Here is a 25,644-nt window from a genome sequence, read left to right on the forward strand (position 1 = left end):
ATGGTATCCTATTCCTAAAGTAACTACTTTAATGGAAACATAGAACTCTTTAGGGAAGGAGCATAAATAAAGAGATGTAAACGTTAAGGGATCTTCTATTACGAGTCACTCCATATACGTAGTATATATGTTGTTTTCAATGAGAGACAATTTGATAGATCGTTATGCTATGTGGAATGTGCTCGCGCTCATTTACAACCATTTTAGATCCATAGGGAGGAAAAAGTACGTGAACATTGGTGATACTTGATTATGCTACAAAATTCGATCAAGTTGAAAGTGTTAGTGTTAGAGCATCACACAAAATAGCATAAGAATACATACATATGTTGAGCATTCTAAGAATATATTCATGCAAAGAAGTTTTTAACACGCAATATCTAATTGCCTATGCCACTCAATGCAACTTGATCTTTGAATGTATACCCCCCTTTTTTGCTAACAAGGGTAAGACAGTAGCTAATTATAAAATGGGCTTGATTATTTGGGTGCCTTTTGGTCATATTTTTGCCATTTATAACTAAACATGTAATTTGTGTACTATAACCTACTTGTATAAGATTAATGAACACATTTATGAAGATATTTAAGAGAAATAAAGCTATGAAAAGGAGTAAGCCAACAAGAGCTTTCAATTCACGGGTTAGCTGTTTGCTTTAATTTTTATTCATTTAAGATTTTTTTATGGCTATTATCCCTTTCGCCCCCTCCCCAACCCCAAATGGAAGGGCAAAAAGAATTACAACCCCACTTTAGATCAATGTGAATGTCCGTTGTTTAATTTGTACTCTGTATGTAGTTAAATGTTACTCTATTCGGTTCTAAGAGTTTATCTATTTTGATATCATATATATCTAAGAAAATTGTCGTCAAAATAAGAAAAACTTTAAAAGATGGATGAAGTAATTAGATATGGATAAAGAAGAGGATCAAAACGATACAAATAAACAAGATGTATGTAAAACTTATACGTAGTATTAATCATATTAGGGAAGTTTTAGAAAACATTACATATAAAATTTGAATTTGTTCTACCAAAATTAGTAAAAATACTCTTAGATACATTTTGTTTTTGCATTTAACACTATTTATTAAGTCAATCAGTCTTCAAGTTTGGAATCTCGTTTAATATTTATCACAACATTTTTGAGTTGCTGGTCCTTCATGATGAAGTCCTTTTCTGTATCTTACCTGTCGTCTCTTGGTTTATTTTACAAACATTATACGTTATTTGATTGGCAATAAATGATGTGATAGTAACTTTCGGTCTTAATCCAGTGTTTGAATGTTATCTATAATATTTAATAGAGATAATTTTGTGGACCTAATATTTCATTTCAACTTTAATTTTAACCAATTATTATGTCCGATTACATAATATTTATAGTTGTGTTGCTATCAAATGAGTGGCAAGACAAGTTTCTTCCATGATTGTGAAGTTTTGCGTAAACCCAATTGCATTTTTAAAATTTTTCTTCTGCTTTAGAGCATCTTCAATGGCAAGCTACAATATAGTGTTGTTCAATTGAAGCAAGTCTGCCAAAGTTGTTCCAATGGTCAAGCTACTGCTTTGATACTTTTCAAATTTGCAAGCAAGTCCCTTAAATAAACCATTGGAGATGCTCTAAGCATTTTAAATTTTAATGATACTGAAAACGATTCCCTCATTAATATGATTAACAAAATGTTAGTCGTGGCTTAATTATGATAATAGAGAAGAAACAAAGCCAATAAACATATATTAATGCATAACTTTGATCAATAGTATAATATTTAGATTGTATGTCCGTAAAAATCAATTATTTTGAAACTATACATTAAGCAAGCAAGGAAATGCGAGGGAAGAAGTAAGAGTGAGTGACATGGGCTGAGCTGAAAGCAAAAGTGAGGATGTCAGCTAAGTGTACTGGATTGTTTATTTAGACTGGGCTATGTTTTTGAAGTCAATGGGCCTACTGTTCACATTTAAAGCCCATGTTTTGCAATAAATTGGGCCCTCAAACTTGAGGCGTTTAATAGTGCAACCCAAAAAAGGCAATGTAATTTACTGGATAATTTCAAGGTTACTCCACTAATTACCCAAATTCTTACTCCGTATGTCTAATGTACGTGGTTAGCCTACTACTGTATTTAACATGAAAACAGATAGACTAGTTTTTCATACAAATTCTTAAATGGACCTGGTTCACACTAATTTATTGTGGATCACTAACATTAGAGAAACTATGGTTGTTTTATTAATTAAAAAAAAAAGGCCACTATATTAATAATTAAGGTCACTATGTTGAAATAAAAGTCATTTTAAAAATATATACAATATAAGAGGTTAATTTTTTCAATGAAATATTTTATATAGTGGTCAATATAAATAATAAAGATCACTATGTTAAAATTAGGGTCATACGTCGTACTTCAACTTCACAACAATATTAAGCGTTATACTAGTTTTAATAAAGGTTATTATGCTAAAAATAAGTTTACTATGTTAAAAATAAGGGTCACTATGTTCAATATAATGTCAGTTGCGTGTGTATAACCTCTGGGCCACAATAATATTATTGTGAACCAGGTCCACGCAAGTCTTTCTGAGTTTTTCAAGGGATATAAATTATAAAGATAAAAAGGTTGGTTATAAATAGTGAATTATATACTACCTCATTTTCTTTTTAGTTGACATGTATTCTTTTTTAGGAAGTTTTTTTTAGTTGACACGTTTCCTTTTAGGGTAACTTTTTTATCTTGCATTTACATGCTACCTCACTTGCTTTTTTAATTCTTTGTCACTCTCTCTCTCCTCTCCTTAATATATGTGTCTAAATCAAACGCGTCAACTAAATAGAAACGGAGGAAGTAATTTACAAAAAAGAGGAAAAAAAAAAAAAAGAAAAAAAAAGAGAGATGGTTCATCAATTAGAACGAGCTTATGACTTAAACTCCTGTCACATTAATACAAATATATTCTGTAATTATGGAGTAATATTTTGTAGTTGATTGTTAATGATGCTGTAAATCAGGTGGACGGAGTATCCCGTATACACCACATTTAGCTACTCCAATTGGATGAAGTGAAGACACTCCAAGTTTGATCGACAGAATTCAATCCAAATCCTACCGACAACACTTGGGAGTGGTCCTTTCCTTATCTTTATAATTATCCACTAACAACTTCTATTAAGATTAGCTAATGCAATGATTACTCAAACATGTGAATGTGAATCGTATAAGATATTCATGGTATATTAATTATAAAGGAACAACCACACATTACAGAGTTAAGCAACAAAGATCTACAGAGATCCTATTGCAAGATGAGATTAATGCTCAAGTTCAATCCAATTTCAAAGCTACATGTTAGGAACACAACGAAATACCTAGAATACCCAATCGGTGATGAACCATAAATAAACAGCACGTGAAAGCATCTGACTAACCTAAATTAAGCTCATATCACGTGATACTCCTAAATGCACTCTAACTTCCACCAAACGCAACATAAAACACACATTTACACCAAAAAAATTACGGCTAAAGTCAATTTGGTTGAACAATACAACCCTGTTGGGTCAAACAATTTAAGCAGAACTGATATCCATCCGAGAGCACATACAGGAAGATACATATACATCTAGTATCGCGCATGCTATAGGATTATAGGAATATAGGCCTGAGTGTATTACATACAAGTATGCGATTTGGAAAACCTGCCTTCTTGTAAAAATAAACTCCAGATATAATATTAGGAGTATTGACTTGAACCAGACCACATATTACACAATCCCCTTTCAGAGTTCTACAATTGTAGATTTGTAGGTATCAAACAATTTCCACATTTCCACCAGAACGGCATATAAACTTCCACATGACAAGCCAATGATGACAGTATACCAACCATTCACTAGTCCAAACTCCAAAATCAACTAAGAAAGGGAGGGGGAGGAACAAGTCCAAGCACACTTTACGTATGAACAAGGGGAAGAACAAGTCCGAACACACTTTAAATATGAAGAATCTGTAACAAACATGGCATATGATTGATCCTACAAAGGAAAGAATGAAGAATATTCATGTGAGCTATTTCAAAGTCGGAACTATATTCTAATTTCATCTAACTTACCTTTAATAGAATCTGACTATCTAATAAACCTAAAAGATGACGACTACCATAGCAGCAAATGAAGAAAATTCAACTCAATCATGAATATTCTTCACATCTCCATTTTTCCTGTGTAAGGAAGTGACCACTTGTCTACGACTCTAATATAACAATCTGACCCTCGCACATTGTCTTGCAAATAAATGCAAGTGTGCGTACAATCAGGACTGAATACCAATAAGACATAAACCAGTATTTCTAATCAGAGACAATACAGCAGCCATTAAGCATAAAATGTAGCCTCTAAACCAGCATAGATCAGAGATCACCACTATTAATATCACTAATAAAATCTGCAAAGGCTGATTGATATTAAGAACTAGGACAAAAAAAAATGCCAAAGCTGATAGATAAACTGAAATAGGACCGAAATACAGAAGTTAAAATTTATATATAGAGAATGAAATAGTAAGTCACAGAAAGAAACTGCCATGGGAAAGACACAATATGTATCATAAATCCACTCAAATATTCAGGAAAATGTAAATAAGATTTGAAAGTGGAAACAAAGGGGAATCCTTGGAAGATATGCATTGTATGGCCAGAGAAAAAAAAAGGATCAAAGTCTTCCAAACAATCTATATATTCTAAATAACTAGCTACCATTTTACATAGAGAATGATAGAAGGGTTAGTAGAATCAAAGGGCATTGTGAAATAAAATTGTTTCATGGGAGAAATGAGTGATTGAAACCCAATATTAATTACTCCGCAACATTCCATCACAGTCCTTTGTCCATGCCATGTAACAGCAATGTCATCTATACATATAGTCTGACACCATCTCTATCTATAAAACTAAAAAATGAATGGCGTTTCAGCCAAAATCATATTTAGTCATTATTTTGCTACAAATGATGAGCAAGAGAACATAACAGGTAAAAAAAACAACAAAAACGAGAGTGAATGAAACATGCAAGAAGCACATGAAATTTCACCCTCGACAGCAATAAGCTTGGAGAACACAAATAAGATTTTCAATATTGTGATTTAGGGTTTCGAAACAAAAAACATGAATGCTAATCTGCTCCCAAACAAACTTAGGAAGCCTGTCACACATCATAATCCATAGTCAATAAACCACCTTTTCTCGAAACCTTTAAACAGTCACAGAAAACTACTGCAACTAGCTCACAGGCATATAATCAACACCATTTCATCATAAAATCAAAGATCCTTGTTATACATTACTGCAACTACCATTAATTTTCATGAAAATTAATCAAAATAAAACTAACTTACCCTTGCCATTGCCATTGCTATAGCTCTAATTCTAATCTACTATGTATACCAAAAGATATAAAGCAAAAAAAGTCAATGGGCATCATTCTTCTATATATCCAGACGTCCCAAATTACCCCTCTTTACAGAGAACTGTACCTCCAAATCGAGGCCCGAACACGGCAATTGGCAAGCTTTCAAAAAATTCACACTCCCCTTCAATCATCCCCATCTATGCACCTGCAAAATTCAAACAGCAGAACAATCTTAACATCAAAACCCTCAACAACGTCACAGATTACAGCATCTGACACAACTCAAAATTAATGCTAAAAAACCAGAATCAAACACTTTACCTTGTACCCAAAATAGCCAGAAATTAAGCAAAAACACTTTGCAATATGTTCATATCTACCTCTGCAGAAAACAACCCAGTTCAACAATCAACCAAAAATAACACAACCCCAGAAAAATCAAAGAAACCATGAATTAAAAACACACCTTTGGCGGCACATCAAGACAACGATAATATTCAGGCGAAAACCCAACCATCCATAACCCAGGAAACACATTCTACAAAAACCCCAACAAAATCATTAGCTCAAAATCAGCAAAAACAACATCAAAAATACAATCAAAACCCAGAAATAAAAACTTACATCCAATTGTTTCTGAACATTTTTAGGGCGCTTTTTAGGGCGACGAGAAGGTTTAGAACCAGTCATAGAGTAAATATCTTCTTCAATCTCTTTATTCGATAAAGAGATCCAAAACCTCTTAATCCCTCTTCTCTCACTTCCTCCTCCGCCGTTAACTCCGCCATTTCCTTGCGTCTCCAACCCTCGCAACCTCATCGATTTCGGCAAATTATCACCCCCACTTTCTCCCACAGTAGTAGCAGCACCAGAATTAGCATTCGTTGCAGTAGAATTAGTAGCAGAAACCCCTTTCATGGCGGCAGCTCTTCTCGGCCGTAGATTCCACCCTTTCTCACCATCTCCTTCACCTTCATTTACAGCAACACCAACAACTTCTTCTGCAACTTCTGGTTTCTTCCCACAATCTCTCTCCTCTTCATCGTCTTGCGCAGGAGTTGATGGTGGCGGCGTTGGGGGAGGATGGTGGTGGTTGTTGCGGCGGTTGCGAGATGATCGAGATCCTTTAGAGTTGGAGGGCTCGGCGTCCGATGAAGATGGCGGCGGAGGAGGTGAAAGAGGAGAGTCGTAAGGTGATCGGCGACATCTTTGTTGGTCTTTCTTTGAACCCCATTTCAGAAATGTTAATGGGAAATTGTGTAGCGGTGATTTGACTGGAGCTGCCGCCATTAACAGAGAAATGAAGCTTTCTCTCTCTATATTACTTCTCTCTCCTCTGTTTCTTCTTCTTCTTCTTGGTGTTGTTGCCGTGAAGAGGCAGAGAGAGTTTGATGTTTGTGTGTGTTGGGGTGTTGTTGGTTTCTCTACGTATAAAAGAAGGGACTGACTGTAATTTTTTATGTGACGATTATGCCCTTTGAGTAAATTTGGGGAGGAGAGGCGGTCGTTTTATGGGATAGGGATTGTCGTTTTATGAGCATGTTACTTATGGGAAGAATGTGGTGTAAGAACTAAGAAATGGGTTTGTGGAGTGGTATTATGTGGCTTCTTGAAAAGGTCAAATATCCTTCTCTATCGAATGCTACTAGGTCATCGAGGTTCACTGATGCACCATCGTTTTGTCAAAGATTATGTTGTTTACTCGTGTTCTGTTTAAGGTGGTATCTTTGACTTTAGATTAAGAATTTCATCTCATATAATATTGCTTTTTTGTAATTTTGTCTAATACCGATTAATGTATGAGTTTATGTTATATTTGCAAAAACTATTATGTATTTAATTTATAAAATATTGCATACCCCTATGAAGGATCCTTATTTTATTATTAGTGCAAACTTTACATGTCATAATCTCAAAATATTTCGGTTAGTGTACATGCCTTATTAAAAATATAGACGCCCAATATTGCAATTATAATTATACCAATTTTTATGTCTTTGGTGATTGCAAGATTATAAAATGCGAAGTATATAGCGAAAGGCTAATCATGAATATTAAAATTTTAAGTAAATCTTTAGCTCTAGAAGAATGGGATTAACACCCGCCTTTAAATATAGGAGAACCATTAAATACAGTAAACTCTTAAACTGAGCTTAGCTAAGTTAAAGCCATAAACCCTTTGGAATAATTAATAATGTGAATGTGTAGCAAAATGAAACCAAAAGATTGTTTACATGCAAGTAATGCAACTACAAGTTGTAACTTGTAAGTGATTTACAAAACAATTGGTGGTTACTTGTTTTTTATTAAATTACAAATTGACCATAGCAATAACTTCTATTGAATCTAACTACATTTTGAGTGTTATTGTTAATTTGACATTGTGCTTTGTAAATTATGTTGTGTTTAACCCTTTTACATATATATGATGAAAAGGATATTCAACTACTTTCTTAATATGTTGCACACCATAATGAAACCAATAATTCTAAAATACAATCAACTTATTCAATACAAATACAAAATTTGCCAATTTTAGTTGCACACTCATAAACTTTAAGTTTCTTGCATGTACTTCTCATTTTTAAGCTAACACTGATTGAAGTTAGTTGAAACTAATAGAGGGATATATACTTAAATCATTTCAAACGAGAAGTTAGTCAGACAAAGAAAAAATCATTAATTGAATTTAAGTAGCGTGGGTAAGACTTATCCCTACTTAGGACCATGATTCCATGAATTGGTATATACATGTTTATAAGTACTATATATGATCTAGTAATATAGTGGTAAACATTGTCAATTGTCTTTAATTATCTCTACTCTTTTGAATACACTTAATCACCCCTCTTACTTAATTTAGGCTACTTCAGAAGACTAGACGCTATCCATTTCAATAATCCACACAATGAAAAGTATATAACCATGACCTTGTTGAGTTGTTGGTCATTTAACTTAATTAGAGTATCACCCATTGCTATGACCCTGTTTGGTAGTAAGCTTATTAGGGGTATATTAGCTTATTTGATTAACTTTTGCTGATTGACTAGTCAAACAAGCCAATACAAGTGTTTGGTAGTAAGCTTATTGAAAGAGCTTATTCCACTAAATAAGCTCTTTCATTAATTATTGTGAAATGACACTTATAACCTCACTTAATTTAAAATCCTATCTAAACTACTTACCCCACAATTAGCTTATTGGTCATTTTACATACTCAATCACCTTTAAGCTATCAATTATTTACCAAACACTTTTATAAAATCAGTTAATACAGGGCCTATGTCTTTTCACATAAAACACGATATATATAACTTAAAAAATTGAAGGGGTAACCTAATTTTTTTTAGTTAAATTAATCTCTCAATGTGATTAAACATTGACCATATTTGTTTGCAAGGAGCATCAATTAATTTGTCTAAATGTGTTGTTTTTTCTAAATATATAATCTTTTCATTTTAAAATTAATGTATAAATACCATGCATTGCTTGAAAAAAAAAACATAACATTAGAACAGGATGCACAATGTTATACGTTGGCCCTGTTTGGTAGTAAGCTTATTGGGTGTATATTAGCTTATTTGACTAACTTTAGTTGATTGACTAGTCAAATAAACTAATAGAAGTGTTTGGTAGTAAGCTTATTGAAAGAACTTATTCCACTAAATAAGCTCTTTTTGAAAAAGCTCATTTTAGGAGCTTTTTCAATTAGCTTATTCATTAATTATTGTGAAATGACACTTATAACCTCATTTAATTTAAAATCCTATCTAAACTACCTACCCCACAATTAGCTTATTGGTCATTTCACATACCCAATCACCTTTAAGCTATCAGCTATTTACCAAACACTTATATAATCAGTTAATACAATAAGTTAGTCAAATCAGTTAATAAAATCAGCTAACCCAATCAGGTTTAACTTTCAGCTTTCTCCCAAACAGGACCGTTATCTTTTTTACGAAGAGTGCCCCTGGGCGAGGTATCGAACCGGGGTGATTCTCAAGTAACATAGTACTTGGATTTATTACTTTATTGTTACTCCGTATAATATTTCAGACCTCGGAGTAAAAATACGCCGGAAGATTCCCCCAAATTACCTCTCATGGTTCTGTGAAAACAACCCTCACCACTCCCAACCAAAACCCCGTTTCAATTTTTTTTTCCTTCCCAATTTCTAAAACCCTATTTCAATTTTTCCCCAATTGTATTAAAAATTCTCTCACCTCCTAGAACAATCTTAATCATTATTCACCAAATTCGAAAATTCACGCTAAACCCTAGCATTATCTTTCACACTACTACTCTACTTCCAATTAGGGTTTTTGTTTGATTCATTTGTTCGATGGACCGAATTCGATATAACACCGCAAGTTTTCCCTCTGAATCGACTAATGGTGTCAGATTTGCTTCTTCTTCTTCGCAACCAGATTACAGCAGCAAAGCTGTTCAGGTTTGTTTCTGAAATCTCAGTTCAGTATGTACTGCAATTTTTGCGCTCTAATTCCTTTATTTGCGCACACCCCCTTTTTTTCTTTTTTTCTTTTTTTTGGGTAAATTTGATTTTCTATTGCGGTGTTTGTTAATTGGTGAAGTTGTTTTGGAGCTTGGCATTACGAATAATGCAACTGGGTTAGCTATAAAATGTAGAATAGTTGTCGGTATTATTAAGATTAGTGAACTTAGTTTATTGGTGAGGAAAAGCTGGATCATTTTAGGGTTTAATGGTGAATCAGGGTGGCATTATTGATGCAATTTGGAAACTATAGTTTATGTTTCTAGTATCTAGATTTATGTGTATGCTCACTATATGGAGTGCTGAGGGGAAGAGCCATCACAAGCTCGGTGGCACTCATGGTATCGCGAGAATAATGAATTTAGTATTTGGAAATTGAAATTAGAGTTGAGGAGATTGGAGGGTTAATTCATACGAAGAATGTGGTAGATGCAAGCTTCGTTGCCGAAACCAGGGGTATAATAGAATTTGTAATTTTGAATAGGTGCTTGTGTAGTTTTCGATTATGCTAAGAAAGTTAGCATTATCTTCGTTAAAATGTACTATTGTTTAGTAAGATAGTCTATGGCTTAAGTCCAAAGAGGAAAAAGGAAGGAAGTTGTAGAAAGTGTGGGCATTTTGGGGCAAGACCGTTGCTGGAGATGTGTGTTCATAGGAGTGGCCGAGTGGAATCGGTGGATATAGGATGCTAATAATTGTTCTTGGTGGCGCTTGAACTTGTTTCCTTATGAAGATTGATTACTATGGCACCTCATGCGTAAGGAAACTAGCTGCTATAATTCTCTGCTACCTGTATTTCCTTAGAGCTTGCTTGTGAACACCACCAACAAAACTAACACGTGGTTAATCTCATTAGATGATGTTTGGCAAAGCTTAGATGTGTAGCCTTTCTCCTGACAGTCCTGAGTATAGTTGCAGATTATTACTCATGTGTAGGTATTGGATTTAGTTCTCGTTGAAGGAATTTATGGTACTTTAGATCTTAATGTAGATTGCAAATGATTGTCCATGCCACGACATATGATTTTTGGGGGTGCTGCTTTTATTATCTGTTAGAATTTGAAATTCCTGCTATGCTTAACGACCATTGTTCACCATTATAATCACATGAACTTATATTCTAACGCTTCTTGAAAAATTATAGGATGCTCTGCGACACCTGGCATCTATTGATCTGATTGATTTGTGCAATGAGGCAAAAGTTGAACGATGTCGTGCCAGCAGAGACTTGAGGAGTTGTGGTCGTCTTGTGGAGTCTGTGCTTAACTCATGTGGGCATGCATCTTTGTGTGCAGAGTGCAGTCAACGTTGTGAAAATTGCCCCATCTGTAGAACTTCTTTGCCTAAGAACGGAAACATACTGCGGCCTCGACTTTACTATGAGTGCGTTGAGGCAGGTCTTATATCAAAAAATTGCAATGACAGGTTTCAAGAAAAGGAAGATGGTGAAACACACCTCACTGCTGACGTCCAACGTCTTTATTCTTTGTTTGATGTTGCCATGGAGAACAACTTATGTTGTTTGATAAGCCACTGTATCCTCTCATATGATTTACAACATCTTTGTCCTTAGTTCTTTTGTGTATTAAATGGTGGGCACATATTCTAGTTATTCACCAAAATTTGTTGATCCCATTTTTTCTTTTGCTTTAAGTTAATGACTAAAACTCCTTTTATAAGAAAAGATAAACTTTTAATATCCCTTGTCCAATTAAATCTTTTTGAAGAAAGAGCATGTTGAGTACAATTTTACTTTATCTTGGTCATCAAAACGAAACAATTTTTTTCCTAAATTGTTGGGCTTGTACTGCACATTTTTTTTTTCCTAGTTCCTACCTGCAGTCATTTTATGACATGATTTTTTTGTAAGACTGATGTGTTGGAGTTTGTATTTCCTTGACAAATATTATAGATGTTACAGATGTTTGCATGGATGAAAATGCTGTATCAAGTGATCCTGTAATAGCATTTCTGCTGGACGAGGTGGTTGTCAAGGATTGGTGCAAAAGCGCATTCAAAAACATCATAGAACAAGTTCGAGGGATATGTATCCGAGTTGCTTACGCTTTTTTAGTTTCTTACTTTCTTATTCCATTCTTAGCTTGCATATTCTTGATTGTTTTCTTCTGTTGCTTGTATTGTTTGTTTCTTGACTTTCCGACCAGATAATCTTGAAATAACTGAGATGAAAACAAAAATGGATGCACTTCTTAAGGTCTTGGCAAAGCTAGTTGGCTTGTCCAGTGTGCTGGAAGTTTTGAACTTGTCATTTAAGGATACACATTCAGCCAAGCTTGATGATCTTAATCGCCTTCAGGAGAGCATATTGAAGACCAAGCAGGTTTAGTATGTAAAGTTATCTGTTTCCTGTCCAGATTGTCAACACTGTTGAAATGTTTATACACACACACACACACACACACACACACGTTTGTATGTATAATTATTCCTCTATTTCTCAATACATGTATCATTTTGGCTTTCTAGATTTTACACCATTCATATACTAACTTTGACCACAGGCTATTGTTGATATGTGAAAACTATTATCATTATTGTAATCTTTGTCGGATTAATCTCAGTGTATGATTTCAAAATATCAAATATTAATGGTTTTTTCAATCTAATATATAACTAAAGTTATTAACAGTTAAATTTGCATGTTGCCTAGTGTGAAAGTCAAAATGATGTATGTATTGAAATGCTTATTTCCTGCTTTTGCTATAGAATTGTTTTGCATTTATAAAGACCATCTGAGTCTTCTATATGATTCTAATTCTGCTCTGATTTCTGTTGAATTTCAGCATATGGATATGATGTTGTGGTGCATTAGACATCAGTTTTTGGAAAATGTCAGGTCTCGCCATGACAACGTTTTTACATGGCGTTCAATTGTGCGTGAAAGGAAGTCAGCTGCTGTGCAGCGAGCCTGGCCTGAAGCAGCTGAACTTTTTGGAGAGTCCACAGGACAAGATAATTCGAGTCTCTTTATTGAGGACGCATTGTTGAATCTTGAAGTTGACAAGGGTGATGAGCAGGCAAGTGCAATTGAACTAGAAGTTGCATCTTTACAAAGGGATGGAGGTTCAACTTTCTTCAGGTCTAAGATTGAGGGTTTGGGAGGCAGCTATCCATTTGAAAACGTGAGGGCTGCCATTGATACACTCTTTCTTTGTGGAGGTTCTGACATGGTGGTTGCCAAACGTGCTATTGTATCCTTTACTTTTCATTTATATATATTAAAATTCTGCCTTTATGCAGGTTTGTTTTAATTTAACATGAGTAAGATGCTTCTTAACTCCTGTTCAGTTATTGTATTATCTCTTTGATCGCCATTGGACGATGGCTGATGAGGAATGGAGGAATGTTGTAGATGATTTTGCTGCTACTTTCAGTATAACTAGGCACTCTTTACTAGAGTCTTTTACCTTTTATCTCCTGGATGATCATACTGATGAAGCCCTACAGGTACCTACAAGTAGTTTTCTTGATTAATATTGTATTATTGATATAGCAGTGTGTTTGATGAAATGAAATGACCTATCCTCTGGATTATAAACTAAATTGACTTTCATTTGGAATTATGTTAAACATCTTTAGTATGGTACTATAATTGAGTTAATTTTTCGATAAAATCAATGCAACCTGAGTTATCTAGCATTATTTTTGTCCATCAGCTAGAATATTTTATTTTTTATTTTTATTATTTTATTTTTTTAATCTTTCATACAAGTTACTTGCACTGAATAACACATAAATTAAGCATTAAAATGTGGCGTAGGGCCGTAGGCCAGTGATGGAATTTTGTGTACTTCTGTTATGGGCATGCTTGGATTGAAGGTAATGCATTAAGGGGGTGTTGAAGGCTAAATAAGATGAGGAAGTTAAGTTTAGGTGGTGGTCATTTGGGCGATATAGTGATAACTCAAGGAGGGAGGTTAGGAAGGGGAATTATCACCCATGTTGGGTAATTATTATCCCCAACGAGGTTAATAATTCCCCCATTCCTCCCTCCTCCCTCCTCCTTACACAATCACTATATCATTAGATCTACTACCATGCTCATCCACCTTCTGTTTATTATTTCTTTTTTTACTCTCTCCGTACATTACCATCAACCTAAGCATGCCCAAATTGTTTATCATTGGCTGGAGGGTTTTGTGACACAGCTATTAGGTGCATGTGGTTATGTGTTTACGAACAGTGAAGCCGGGTTTTGTCTTTTAAAATATGCGGTCTCTAATTTTTTGGTCATCATGGTTTGTTGTAAGAATTCCTGTAACTCTATTTCCACTGATATCTTTCAATTACATTGTTGGAGTCTAACATTTGTAGTTCCAAACAGTTGCTTTCATATCATCTGGCATGCTTCTATCTTATAATGCTCAAATTGTAATATTGTGCAGGAAGCTTGCCACCTTCTTCCAGAGATAGCAGGTCCAGAATCTCATCCTAAGATTGCAAAAGTTCTGCTAGAAAGGAAAGCCCCTGATTCCGCTCTTATGTTTCTGCGGTGGTGTGGCCGTGATGGTGGAGCTGAGGTATCCTTGAGTGAGGCAGTCACAGCCATTAGGGTCAGAGTGGAATGCGGCTTATTAACAGAAGCTTTTATGTACCAGAGGATGCTTTGTATGAAAGTCAAAGAGAAGCAATTGAATCATAAATTGCCAGTAGATGCTTTGGATGAATCTGAAGGTGAAGTCAGAAGTTGGACAGATTGGGTGCTTGTACTGGTAACTGAGATTTGTTATCTTTGTGTCAGAAGGAATATTATAGACCGTGTCATAGAGTTGCCCTGGAATGATGATGAAGAGAGGCATCTTCATAAATGCCTTTTAAATTGTGCTATAGACAATCCTCTTGCAACTGCTGGAAGTCTTCTTGTTGTGTTTTATCTCCAGGTGATTACTCCCTCCTTTTTCTCTTGTCTCCCCTCAATTATTTTTTTCCCATGTACATCTATAGTATTGGTAAATCCAGTTTCTTGCCCCATTCCATGTGTCATCTCGCTTACAAGACTTCCCATTTCTAAAATCTAAATTATCAAGTTGATGCAATTCTGTTTGTCTCTGAAGAAGAATTCTATTCAGACTGGTGTAGGGCCTGGATCTGCATATTATTCAAATTAAAGCTATAACCATAGTTTCCTGAAATCTAATATAATAATATTATGGTCGTTTAAATACTTCAGCGCCACCGGTATATTGATGCATATCATACAAATAAGGAGCTTCAGTTAATGGAGGAGGATTTCTTATCAAAGAACAGTGATGATGAAGAGGGCTTGAAGAGAATGAGATCGTCAGCTAACTGGAGATCAGGATTGGTTGTAAGTACTGCCACTCTGTACTGATCTCAATCTTGTGTACTTATCTCTTTTTTTAATCTTGATAATCTTGTGTTTGTGGATCTTGGGTTTAAAGTGTTTTGTGTATACTAGCTCTGTTGCATTCGCCACCATCATGGAGTAAATGAGAGGGATGATTTTTCTCACGTGCATAGTGTGTTACCGTTGGTTATGGAAATTACTTATAATTTTGTTGGTAGTTTTTTTTCTGGCCATTTTTTTTTCAGTCAAGCATGCTGCTTTTGTGCTGTTCTCAATATTAATTAATTTTTTGTTCCCCTAATATTGCAACAATTGTCGTTTTCAGATGTTTCACCAAATATTGCAACATTGCCATTTATGCACATGCTCTCTCTCTCTCTCTCTCTCATCCTAAATTCCGTGTATTCCCCCTTTGTTGCACTATTAGGGGAACAGACTCTCTCTCTCTCTCTCTCTCTCTCTCTTCTTAAATTCCGTGTATTCCCCCCTTGTTGCACTATTAGGGGAACGGAGGAAGTATTTAATTTTAGGCAAGCTCAAGAGTAAAAATTTTCTAGCCAAGTGTTTTGAGTAACTTGATGCTAAATGCTGTCTTTAAGAGCTTAGATAAATTTTTTCAGAGTTCTTATGCATCTTTTTCCCCATAATCATTTTCATAGCACTTACACTGTTTCATATTAGTTGACATGTTTTGATTTTGAGCATTGTTCACATAAGTTAATTTGACTTCATATACTTAAGAATACGGTCATGTGGGGTCTTGTTATATTCGTCTCAATGTATCTTTTTCAAATACCTCTTTATACATATTATATATTTTTTTATTTTATTTTTTTTTTTTTTTTTTTTGCTTATACTGATTATTGAGGATGCCTAGAAACGTGTCAACTAAAATGAATTGGAGGGAGTATTTATAGTCATTTCACATGGTACCTCCATTAAAAGGCCACCTCTGTGAACCGGCCTCTAGTAGAGTATTGTATATTGTTTAGGTTAAGTCTTTAACTAATGCACACTCTTGATCTTGTTTTCCTTGTATGTATACATGTTTGACTTTGACTAAATTGTTGTCGTTCTCTTGATCAGAATAAAGCTGTGGAGCTGCTTCCGGAAGTCGAGCAGCAGCAATTGAAGGCTGGAAAATTGCCGGAGGATATGGCTTTATGTGTAGACAGGGCTGATTGTCAAAGAGAAGCAAATGTTGGTAGGGTGCGAGAAGAAGCTAGTTCTATGCCTTCAGCATCCTCTTCCTTGTGCTCTTCCCTTATTCTTCAGATGGAACATGACACTTCATTCAAGTCATCTAGCTTTCCAATTTCGAAACCAGCTGGACATGTCGGTGATACTGAACCTGAATTTCAAAATCTTGCATCACCCTCTACTTCTCATGGAAACTTTTTTATGGACACTGAAAAATCATTAAAACCTCCATTCAGCATGGTAAAAAATTCCAAGCTTGATGATGTATTGACCTCTGGAATTCGTTCCATGAAGGCTTCGGCTCTTAAAGATTTTAATAGAGCTTCATCAAGGCTCTTCAATGGTGAATTTCAAGATGCCCAACTTGATGAAGTTTCTCCCCCAGTAGAGCAAAACGGTCTGTTTGGACCTCTTCCAAAAGTTAGCCCTCCACATTCTCGAAGGGTTATGGCAAAACCAACAAGGACGCCAAGCAGTAACCGTGGCTTACTTGATGACTCACCTGAAGAAAGATTCAAAACTGCCTCTGGTAAGAGGTTCTCACCAAGAGACCTAGATAGAGCTGGAAATACGGCTTCTTTAGGTGATGCAATGGATATATCATGGAGGTAAAAGACTTTACCCTTTTGATCCTTTTGTTTTTAGCTCAAGTTGATTCCTTCTCCTTCCCTTGAGGCGGGGGGTGCTATCAATTTGATTCATAGGTGAACTTATGCAGCTTTGATTTTTGCCCATCTACAATTTCTTTATCATAATTCTTACATATGCTTTATCTCATAACAGTCGAGAAGTATACAGCTCTCCTGCCACTGATTTCAATACTAGTAGTAGTAGTGCTCAAAGATGGAGGTCAGATGAAACTAGTGATGAAGAAGAGCAGCAAAGTACGGAAAAGTTGAGGGTTGCTTCCTCTCGTCCAACAACAACGAAAAGAAGTTCTATAAGGGGTCGACTGTCACGTAGATAAATTTGTGAATGTCGACTGTCGCAGGTCCTTGATTTTTTAAAAGTGGGCCAAGCTTGTGAGTGTTTGCAATACTTGTTAGAAGACGAGACAGAGTTGTACACATAGCTTGCAAAGAAAAGAAATATAGCAATACTTTGCTGACGTTGGTCTCTCGACTACAACTTCTGATGGTTAAACTGCAGTGTGTAGGAAGAAAAAATTTGGTAAGAGAACACCTAGTTGCACAGTTCAGTTTCAACCTGTGTTTTTTCTAATTTGAGGAGGAGAGTGATTTGCAGAATCATGCATCCTTAAGTTGAACAACATGAGGCCTGATACTTTGCCCTTGTTCCTCCTGCATTTGTGCATCTTCTCATAGCTTCTCTACTCATCTGATGTAATTTATGTGCTATGAAATTTTTTGAAAACAGAGAATGTGAGCTTGGCTTGGGCATCATATGCCAATCAGCTTCGAATTGATGGGATTTGTTTTGGAAGGTGTCCAAGCTCAAGTAACGAAACGGTGAAAGTCATTTTTGTCCATGCTCTATCTATAGTTCAAATCACCTGCAATTTTTAACAGCATGCTTAGTATGAACTTTGAGGAGCCTCTTGTTATTGTTCATCCTCGCCTCATTTGGGCTTTAAATGGTGACAAGTGACAACAGTTTGAAAAAATATGTCAACGACTTGAAGTATCATTAAGGTTAGCCAGTGTAGCTCTCAGAGAACATTATTAAAATCTGGAATTGATACGAAATCACTGCTTAATCAAAACTGCAACAAAGTGTGAATAATTCTGGAGGTTACTCTTTTGATTTTTCTAGAAATTACTCTTCACTTATCTTACGCGCATGAAAAACAAATAAACAATTACTAGTATATGAATGATGTGGTACAACCGTACAATAAGCAACTTGTGAACTTGAGAACGCCTGGAACTTCAGGGGTTGATAACTTAATTTTTATTTTATTTTTTTAAAGTTATAAGTCATTTTACATAAAATGAATTTTTTTACAAATATTATAAGTAGTATATTCCTGTATATGGCAAGAAATTAAAAGAAAATTGAAGGGTATTACCTTACATTTATACAGGAATTTAGCGTAATGGTAGACAGAAATAAAACGTGGTTGCTTAGTGGAGTGTGGTCACTAAGCCATTAACCGTTTTAACCGCCACTTTTGAAAATAAAAAAGTAATCTGTCATACAAAAGAATAAGCATGCAAGGGTTACTTCCCTTCCTAAACAAAAAATATCTAAACTCTACATTGGAGTTACGAACTTTAAATCAAACATCATATGAATTTATGATGAAAAAGAAAGGTTTTAAGGATCAGTCAAATATTAGGAAGGGTCCATGGTCTGCCGAAGAAGATGAAGTTCTTATCGTCTTTGTTAACAAAAATGGACCTAGAGACTGGAGCTCCATTCAATCCAAGGGTCTTCTTCTACGAACTGGCAAATCTTGTCGTCTTCGTTGGGTCAACAAACTCCGACCCAATCTTAAAGTGTGAGTTACTCCTTATTGTATTGCTTGCATGGTTGAAGAGCAATGTATGGTAATCTGACTAATCTCAATAGTAAAATATGAATAACTACTTGTAGAAAAGAGCAATACAGAATGAATTACTTGAGAAGTAGAGGATTTGATTTATAGGCATCTCATCATGTATGAACTTTTTAAAAAATGTCTGAAGTGTAGAGGATTTGATTAAAGTCTTTTATAAACAACCATTGTAACCAAAGCAACCACAATCTTAATATTTGCAATTTGCAAAGGCAGTCCATGGATGATGTAGATGAGCAACAAAGTCGTGGCTATGCTTTAAAAGGCAGCCATTGTATAAATTTTAAAAATACATATTATTTGTAGAGAGCCATTTTATGGTTTTAGTACTCTGAACATTAACATTTGAGTTTTTGATTTGCTTTTATATGGAAAACTATAAATTTTGACATGCTTTTAAATATTTTGGGTGTTATTTTTTTGATTCATCTGTTTGTTGGGTAAAGAGGTTGCAAGTTTTCAGCCGAGGAAGAGAGAATTGTGGTGGAATTACAAGCAAGGCTTGGGAATAAATGGGCAACAATTGCTTCGCATTTGACAGGAAGAACTGATAATGATGTGAAGAATTTCTGGAGTTCGAGGAAGAAAAGGCTAGCAAGAACTTTGAATTCCTCTTTACAGCCCAACAACAAGTGCCTTTGCCTAGATAAGAGCAAACAGAAAACAGTCGCGCCACCTCCTCAACTTCCATCAAATTCGGAGGTAATACTCTCTAAAGATTATTACTGATTATTAATTACTGTGAATAATATATGTAGTATCTCTGTTAATTTTCAACTTGTGCTTACAAAGTTGTTAGAAGTTTGAAGTATTGTTTTAAGGATTATTAGTTGTAATTGCTTTATAGGTTGTTTGTTAGGCTTTTTAGTTTTGAAATCTGCCCTAATTTTCTGTTGATATTGTCATGGTATTACATGTTATGTATCTTGTACTCACTCCATTCCAACTGTAGTCTGAAACAATGTTAAGCTATTAAGACGGAAATAATACATTATAGCATCATTTTTTTCTACAAACTCATTCATTCCATAGCATTTTGAGAGATATAGGCCATATTTTTGAAAAGGTCAAGTGTCTATATTCAAATACTTGTCTACTTTTGTTATGTTTACATATGTATAACCAATGGCTGACATTTATAATTAAGTAGTGTTATGTATCATTAAATATGGTGCTAACACATTAACACTTCAGGTTTCTGAGAGCTGCACTTCCATGATTCTAGTGGGTGCACATCCATCTTCAAATTATGACCTTCTTGGCTCTTCATCCCGGCCTCTAGATATCGAACCAATAACCTCATTACCAGCACCAAAAACAGTAAGTAGTGGTCCACTGATAATAAGCAGCAACCCTTCAGCAGAGTCCACAGTATCAGAGTCATCTTGGTTTCCACAGCAGCCTAATCCTGCACCAGTTGGCGAGTCATCATGGAGTACATTGTCATACCCTCTTCCTCTTTTACATGATCATCACATGAATGATTTTGAACCAGTGTTTACTGAACTAACAAGCTTCTATAAGTCATTCCCATACACAAATACTTGTGATTTTGAGATGCCGTTTTTCGGAGGGTCAATAGCTGAGGGAAGCTGCAGCAAGAGTATTGTGCCTGTGCAAAGAGATGCAGTGCAAAATCTGCCCAACCATCCAGATGGTTTCTTTGATGATTTTCCAATTGATGTATTTGACAGTCTTGATCCTTTACCAAGTTCTCTGGATTACTTTCATTGATTATACGAGTAATTGTTTGAATGATATTTAGGACTTGTTTGGTTGACAAACAAATTCATGGGAATTTTTTTTTTTTTTTTGACACAAACAAATTCATGGGAATTTAGAATTCCTAGGAAATGAATATATATGCACACTTGTTTGGTTGTCAATAATGTAGGAATTGGAACTTCCTAGGAAGTTCTACTTCCCATAAAATGGAGGCATTCACTTACCTGCTAGTCCCCCCTAGGCCCCTAGGTAAGTGAAACTTCCCATGGGAAGTAGAAATTCCTACATCCAATCAAACAAGTTTTGGGAATTCCTAGGAATTACAACTTCATAGGAATTGAGATTTCATGGGAAATAATTCTACTTCCTACATCCAACCAAACAATTTACTCTTTTTACAACTATTTCATGCTTAATTATACATGTACATGTAGTGAATGACAATATGAAAAAAATAAAATATACGTAGTAATTAAGATAAGATCAACTCATAAAATCTTTATATAATTTTATTAATATTGAGTAATCTAAGGATTCCCAATTCCCAACTACTCTTTTATCTCATTTATAATAGCTACAACAATTTGAGTTATGGGCTTTAGTTCAAGCTAATCCACATCAAATATTTTAAACTATAATAATTGGCATAAAAAAATACTGTACAATTGAAATAAAATTGTTTTACTCTAATTGGGAGTTTGGCAAGTGGGAATGAGAATTTGAGGATTAGAGGGTTGGGAATGGGATTGGGATTTATAGTTGGGAATTCAATAAAATATTGACAATCCCTTGTTTGGAGTGTGAAGGGAATTGATTGGGAATAAATAGCAAATTTACAATAACACCCTTACTAATATTATATTGTTATGCTTTTATTAATGGCAAAATGGTCTTTTCTATGTATTCCTAATCCCCATCTCTATTACTTGGCCCCCCCCAAGTAATAAAATCATGGGAATAGACCAATTTTATTCCCATTCCCAATCCCACCTACAATTCCCCTTCATTCCCACAAAACAAACAAAGCATTACATACTCCCAGTCTCCCACCCCCTCAATTCCCATTCCCAAGCCCCAATTCCCACTTACCAAACACCCCCTAAAAGATTAATTTTACCTCCGTTGCATATTATTTGCAATGATTTGACATAAAGTAAAAATGAAAAATGTTTAATAGTTGCAAATAATATAAAATGGAGGTAGTATTTAGAAATTTTACTACATATGAAAAATTAATAGTAACTTGGGCAGTGACTGTAAACACACTACATACAGCTAGATCAGAGATGGAGTTGTTGCCTCTTCTGCCTGCCAGCTACTCCATAAAAGTGACATAAACTTACAACGTTAAACACGTTAAGTTAGATGTAATCCAACCACTTTTATTATTTCAAAACATCGAAAATCTTAATTAGCTTGTGTGTGTGCAGTGTAAAAGAGTAAAGCTTAAGGAAAATGGGAGAAGAGAGTATTGCTATTGCTAATCTTCCTATCATCGACTTATCGTCCCCTGATCTTGACTCTACTGCTGCAACACTTCGCCAGGTTCGATCCATGCTCATCTTACTTACTACGAGTATTTACTCTCTTTGTTCTCTTCGCCTTATTTTTTGCCTGTTGAAATTGATTTAAAATGAATTTTGGGTAATATAGGCATGTATTGACTTCGGTTTCTTCTACATTGTGAACCATGGAGTTGACAAAGAAATGTTTAAGAGATTATTTGAGGAAAGTCAGAACTTCTTTACACTTCCTTTGGAAGAAAAAATGAAATTGGCTCGCAAGGGAATTTGTGGATATACACCTTTGTATCATGAGAAGTTGGATACCGCTAGTGCTACCAAAGGTTTAATTTTGTTCATTTCTCATAATATTTGGGGTTAATTAAATTAACTCGTTTTCTTAGTTGTACAATGAAGCTAATTAAGTATGTTGCGACAGGTGATTCAAAGGAGTTCATGGACATTGGCCCGTTTCATGATAAAGATAAAGATTTGAACCAGTGGCCTTCTGAAGGTACTTTTATTAGTTTTTGCATCTTAAGGTCAAGCTAGTTTAAACACTTAGGGATCATCTTAGCTTCATCTGACTAAAGTAGTCACTGTATTATATGAGTATTTGACAACTGATTCATCTATTATTAATGGCATTCCAGAGCTTCTTCCAAACTGGAGACCAACCGTGGAAGCTTACCATGATAAAATTTTGTACGTTACATGATATTATTTTTTTGGTGCAAACGTTACATGATATTATCCTTGTTTATTTATTTGGTTTCCTAGAGCATATGCAAAAACATTATGGAGGTTAATAAGGGGAGAAATGTCAATTTCCACTTAACTAATACAAATCTATTTACAATTGGCTCTTAAGAATAAGTTGAATTTGGACATTTCACCCCGTATTAGTTGCATATCGGGACAATTTCTTGTCTATAGTTTCCACTCGTCTATGTGTAAAAACTTAATGTGTACTGTTGGTGTCTCAGGACTGCGGGTAAAAGATTATATTCACTTCTTGCTCTGTCTTTGAACCTAAGTGAGACCTATTTTGAGGAAATTGGAGCTCTGGATCCACCTATGCCTTTCATTCGCCTCTTACGTTACCCAGGTACTTCCAAATTATGTACTTGCATATATGTGTGTCGTGTGATAATTCATGGTCTACCACGAATAATTTGTATCAATACTCATCATAAAAATGTTTTCTTTGATTTTACAATATCAGGGGACCTCAGTTATTATACTGATGAGGTTTTAGGTGCTTCTGCTCACTGTGATTATGGAATGATGACTTTATTAGCGACCGATGGTGTTCCTGGACTGCAGGTATATACATAATACAAGTACTAGTGTAAAATTTTTCCCTAGACTAACCAAAATATTATGTGAAGTTGCAACTAATTATCGATCATGCATGTTTATTACCTAAGGTTTGCCGGGAAAAAGATCGCCAACCTCTTATTTGGGAGGATGTTCGTCATATCGAGGGGTAAATTTTACACTAGAGTCATGAAAGTACAATTTATGAATTGTGGATGCAAATTAATATCGAGTTAAGGTCTTGATTTTTGACATGTTTGATACAATTTCAGGGCTTTAGTTGTCAACATTGGGGACCTTACTGAGAGGTGGACTAATAATGTTTTTAGGTAAAGGACATTATGTTGTTTGTCAATAACCAAACCATCATTTACATAATTACATGACATTTTTTTGTTGTTGCTTGTGGATATTGACTCATGACTTAATATGGGTAGTATTGTATCAAATACTTGGGATCAAATCGATCCAAATTGCGGCATAACTTATGTATTCACCTTACACATATCATCATGTTTGATGGTTGCAGGTCAACATTGCACAGAGTGGTACCAACGGGACAAGAACGTTACTCTGTATGTGTTACTTTGCATTCTTTTTGCTTCAATGCTCTTCTATTCTTCATTCATTTTTACCTTACATTTGTTCAACAATGATTTAATTTACTATACTTCCTTATTAAATTATATCCCTTAAAAACTACTCCCTCCGTCCCATAATTACAGGTAAATATACTATTTTGGGTGTCCCAAAATGTTCCTCCTATTACTAAAAATAACATCCAATCATTACTTACTTTACCTTTTCCATACAAATTACACACATACCTAAAAAAATCATTACTTACTTTTTCACCTTTTCGTACAAAATACACACATACCTAAAAAATCATTACCTACTTTTTAACTTTTCCATACAATATTCTCTACTTTTTATCAACATTCTTCACTTTTTAGCTTTTCCATACAATATTCCTCCACTTTTTTCATCCTCCTTAAAAACCGTACTTTTTAGAGTTATTTGCCTGTAATTATGGGACGGAGGGAGTATTTATTTTTTGATGATATATTTTATATTGGAAAATGTTATACATAGCCCTTTGGGCTATATATAAGCATTAAATATGCACTAGAATATTGTGTAAAGTTAGGAAATCATGAAAATATAAACACTAATTACACTGATTTACGCGTGTTTTTGTCATGAATTCCTAATTATATACCATTTTCAAAAGTGTATTAAATGCTTATATTTAGCCCTTAAAGCTACATATAACATTACCCCTTTTATATTTACAAGTGTAATTTTCAAGTTTTCCATATTATACCATTTGATGAAATCTATGTACGTCCTGCAGGTGGCTTTTTATCTTGATCCATCGCATGATCTTATAGTGAAGTGCTTAGAAACTTGTTGCAATGACTCAAATCCTCCAAGGTAACTTCAATCTTTTTGTCTGCTTTATCTTTGAGTTAATTGTTATTTCTTGCATGAATTATAAAACACTTTATCTTTTAATGTGCATCATCTTAATTTTTCATGAAATTGGCTAATTAACCTTCTTCTTTCATCAATGGCAGATTTCCTCCATTCCGCTATATTGATTACCTTCTAGAACGCTTCAGGGGCACATTTGAAGCTTGAAGTTATACGGAGTAAATAATAAGATGGAATGTATCATGTAAATTAAATAAAGCCTTAGAATTTACAAGGATAGATTTATTATTATGTGAATGAAAACTCTTTGAAAAGGGTGTTAAAATGGCTTTGTCTCTTTGATGTTAAGGGCTTTGATGATTCTCTCTTGTTTGTTTGATGTAAAATCTACCATACTAATGCATGTCTCAAACGTGATTTGCGAAGAACACACTTCTTTTTCAAGTTTAAGCTTGGGAAGCCTAGTTTCATTTGTCAAGAATTTTGGATTTAACTAAAGCTGTTTATGTTTGTTAACAAATTAATTAGTGCTTATTCGAATTGAATGCTCCTTATTAGATGGTGTTGAAAGTGCATTCAACTTTGTATATGTTTATGAACCGTCCACCATTAAATTTAACAGCTTACAAGTGACTTGTTTGACTTAGGGTGTATTTTTTTCCACCATATATTAGACTTAAGGTCTGCTT

At 34.7% G+C, this 25,644-nt stretch overlaps 4 protein-coding genes across 4 annotated transcripts; 3 read left to right on the forward strand and 1 right to left on the reverse strand.

Moving 5' to 3' along the window:
- Positions 1–5,292: 5,292 nt before the first annotated feature.
- On the reverse strand, positions 5,293–6,776 carry LOC145598313 (uncharacterized). Its single transcript, XM_081654650.1, has 4 exons — positions 6,033–6,776; positions 5,875–5,946; positions 5,730–5,790; positions 5,293–5,613 (listed from the first exon to the last, which is right to left on the reverse strand). The coding sequence occupies exons 1-3, from the start codon at positions 6,696–6,698 to the stop codon at positions 5,785–5,787; spliced, it is 744 nt and encodes a 247-aa protein (XP_081510776.1). The 5' UTR covers positions 6,699–6,776; the 3' UTR covers positions 5,293–5,613; positions 5,730–5,784.
- A 2,727-nt stretch (positions 6,777–9,503) lies between these two features.
- Positions 9,504–17,979, forward strand: LOC145597634 (E3 ubiquitin-protein ligase HOS1-like). The gene is made up of 10 exons (XM_081653846.1): positions 9,504–9,861; positions 11,069–11,459; positions 11,837–11,971; positions 12,090–12,265; positions 12,729–13,136; positions 13,234–13,392; positions 14,331–14,825; positions 15,116–15,253; positions 16,340–17,061; positions 17,237–17,979. Exons 1-10 carry the CDS (start codon positions 9,754–9,756, stop codon positions 17,418–17,420), a joined length of 2,916 nt encoding a protein of 971 aa, XP_081509972.1. The 5' UTR covers positions 9,504–9,753; the 3' UTR covers positions 17,421–17,979.
- Positions 17,980–18,684: 705 nt separating this feature from the next.
- LOC145599382 (uncharacterized) lies at positions 18,685–20,780 on the forward strand. The gene is made up of 3 exons (XM_081655772.1): positions 18,685–18,914; positions 19,418–19,673; positions 20,166–20,780. Exons 1-3 carry the CDS (start codon positions 18,712–18,714, stop codon positions 20,703–20,705), a joined length of 999 nt encoding a protein of 332 aa, XP_081511898.1. The 5' UTR covers positions 18,685–18,711; the 3' UTR covers positions 20,706–20,780.
- A 965-nt stretch (positions 20,781–21,745) lies between these two features.
- LOC145597625 (azadirone synthase LFS-like) lies at positions 21,746–25,397 on the forward strand. Its single transcript, XM_081653836.1, has 11 exons — positions 21,746–22,241; positions 22,350–22,542; positions 22,638–22,712; positions 22,852–22,903; positions 23,185–23,306; positions 23,424–23,524; positions 23,629–23,687; positions 23,791–23,847; positions 24,048–24,093; positions 24,876–24,955; positions 25,099–25,397. Exons 1-11 carry the CDS (start codon positions 22,152–22,154, stop codon positions 25,160–25,162), a joined length of 939 nt encoding a protein of 312 aa, XP_081509962.1. The 5' UTR covers positions 21,746–22,151; the 3' UTR covers positions 25,163–25,397.
- The last annotated feature ends 247 nt before the right edge of the window (positions 25,398–25,644 follow it).

This window comes from Chenopodium album, chromosome 20, assembly GCF_948465745.1.
Source record: "Chenopodium album chromosome 20, dcCheAlbu1.1, whole genome shotgun sequence".
Lineage (NCBI taxonomy): Eukaryota > Viridiplantae > Streptophyta > Magnoliopsida > Caryophyllales > Amaranthaceae > Chenopodium > Chenopodium album.

Excerpts from the sequence above, each read along its gene's own strand:
- LOC145599382 (XM_081655772.1), top strand. The coding sequence starts at position 18,712 with ATGATGAAAAAGAAAGGTTTTAAGGATCAGTCAAATATTAGGAAGGGT. Across the intron at positions 18,915-19,417 it reads CTCCGACCCAATCTTAAAGT|AGGTTGCAAGTTTTCAGCCG; the intron begins GTGAGTTACTCC and ends TGTTGGGTAAAG. Across the intron at positions 19,674-20,165 it reads AACTTCCATCAAATTCGGAG|GTTTCTGAGAGCTGCACTTC; the intron begins GTAATACTCTCT and ends TTAACACTTCAG.
- LOC145597625 (XM_081653836.1), top strand. The coding sequence starts at position 22,152 with ATGGGAGAAGAGAGTATTGCTATTGCTAATCTTCCTATCATCGACTTA. Across the intron at positions 22,543-22,637 it reads TACCGCTAGTGCTACCAAAG|GTGATTCAAAGGAGTTCATG; the intron begins GTTTAATTTTGT and ends ATGTTGCGACAG. Across the intron at positions 22,713-22,851 it reads GAACCAGTGGCCTTCTGAAG|AGCTTCTTCCAAACTGGAGA; the intron begins GTACTTTTATTA and ends ATGGCATTCCAG.
- LOC145597634 (XM_081653846.1), top strand. The coding sequence starts at position 9,754 with ATGGACCGAATTCGATATAACACCGCAAGTTTTCCCTCTGAATCGACT. Across the intron at positions 9,862-11,068 it reads ACAGCAGCAAAGCTGTTCAG|GATGCTCTGCGACACCTGGC; the intron begins GTTTGTTTCTGA and ends GAAAAATTATAG. Across the intron at positions 13,137-13,233 it reads TGGTTGCCAAACGTGCTATT|TTATTGTATTATCTCTTTGA; the intron begins GTATCCTTTACT and ends ACTCCTGTTCAG.
- LOC145598313 (XM_081654650.1), bottom strand. The coding sequence starts at position 6,698 with ATGGCGGCAGCTCCAGTCAAATCACCGCTACACAATTTCCCATTAACA. Across the intron at positions 5,947-6,032 it reads ATGTTCAGAAACAATTGGAT|AATGTGTTTCCTGGGTTATG; the intron begins GTAAGTTTTTAT and ends GGGTTTTTGTAG.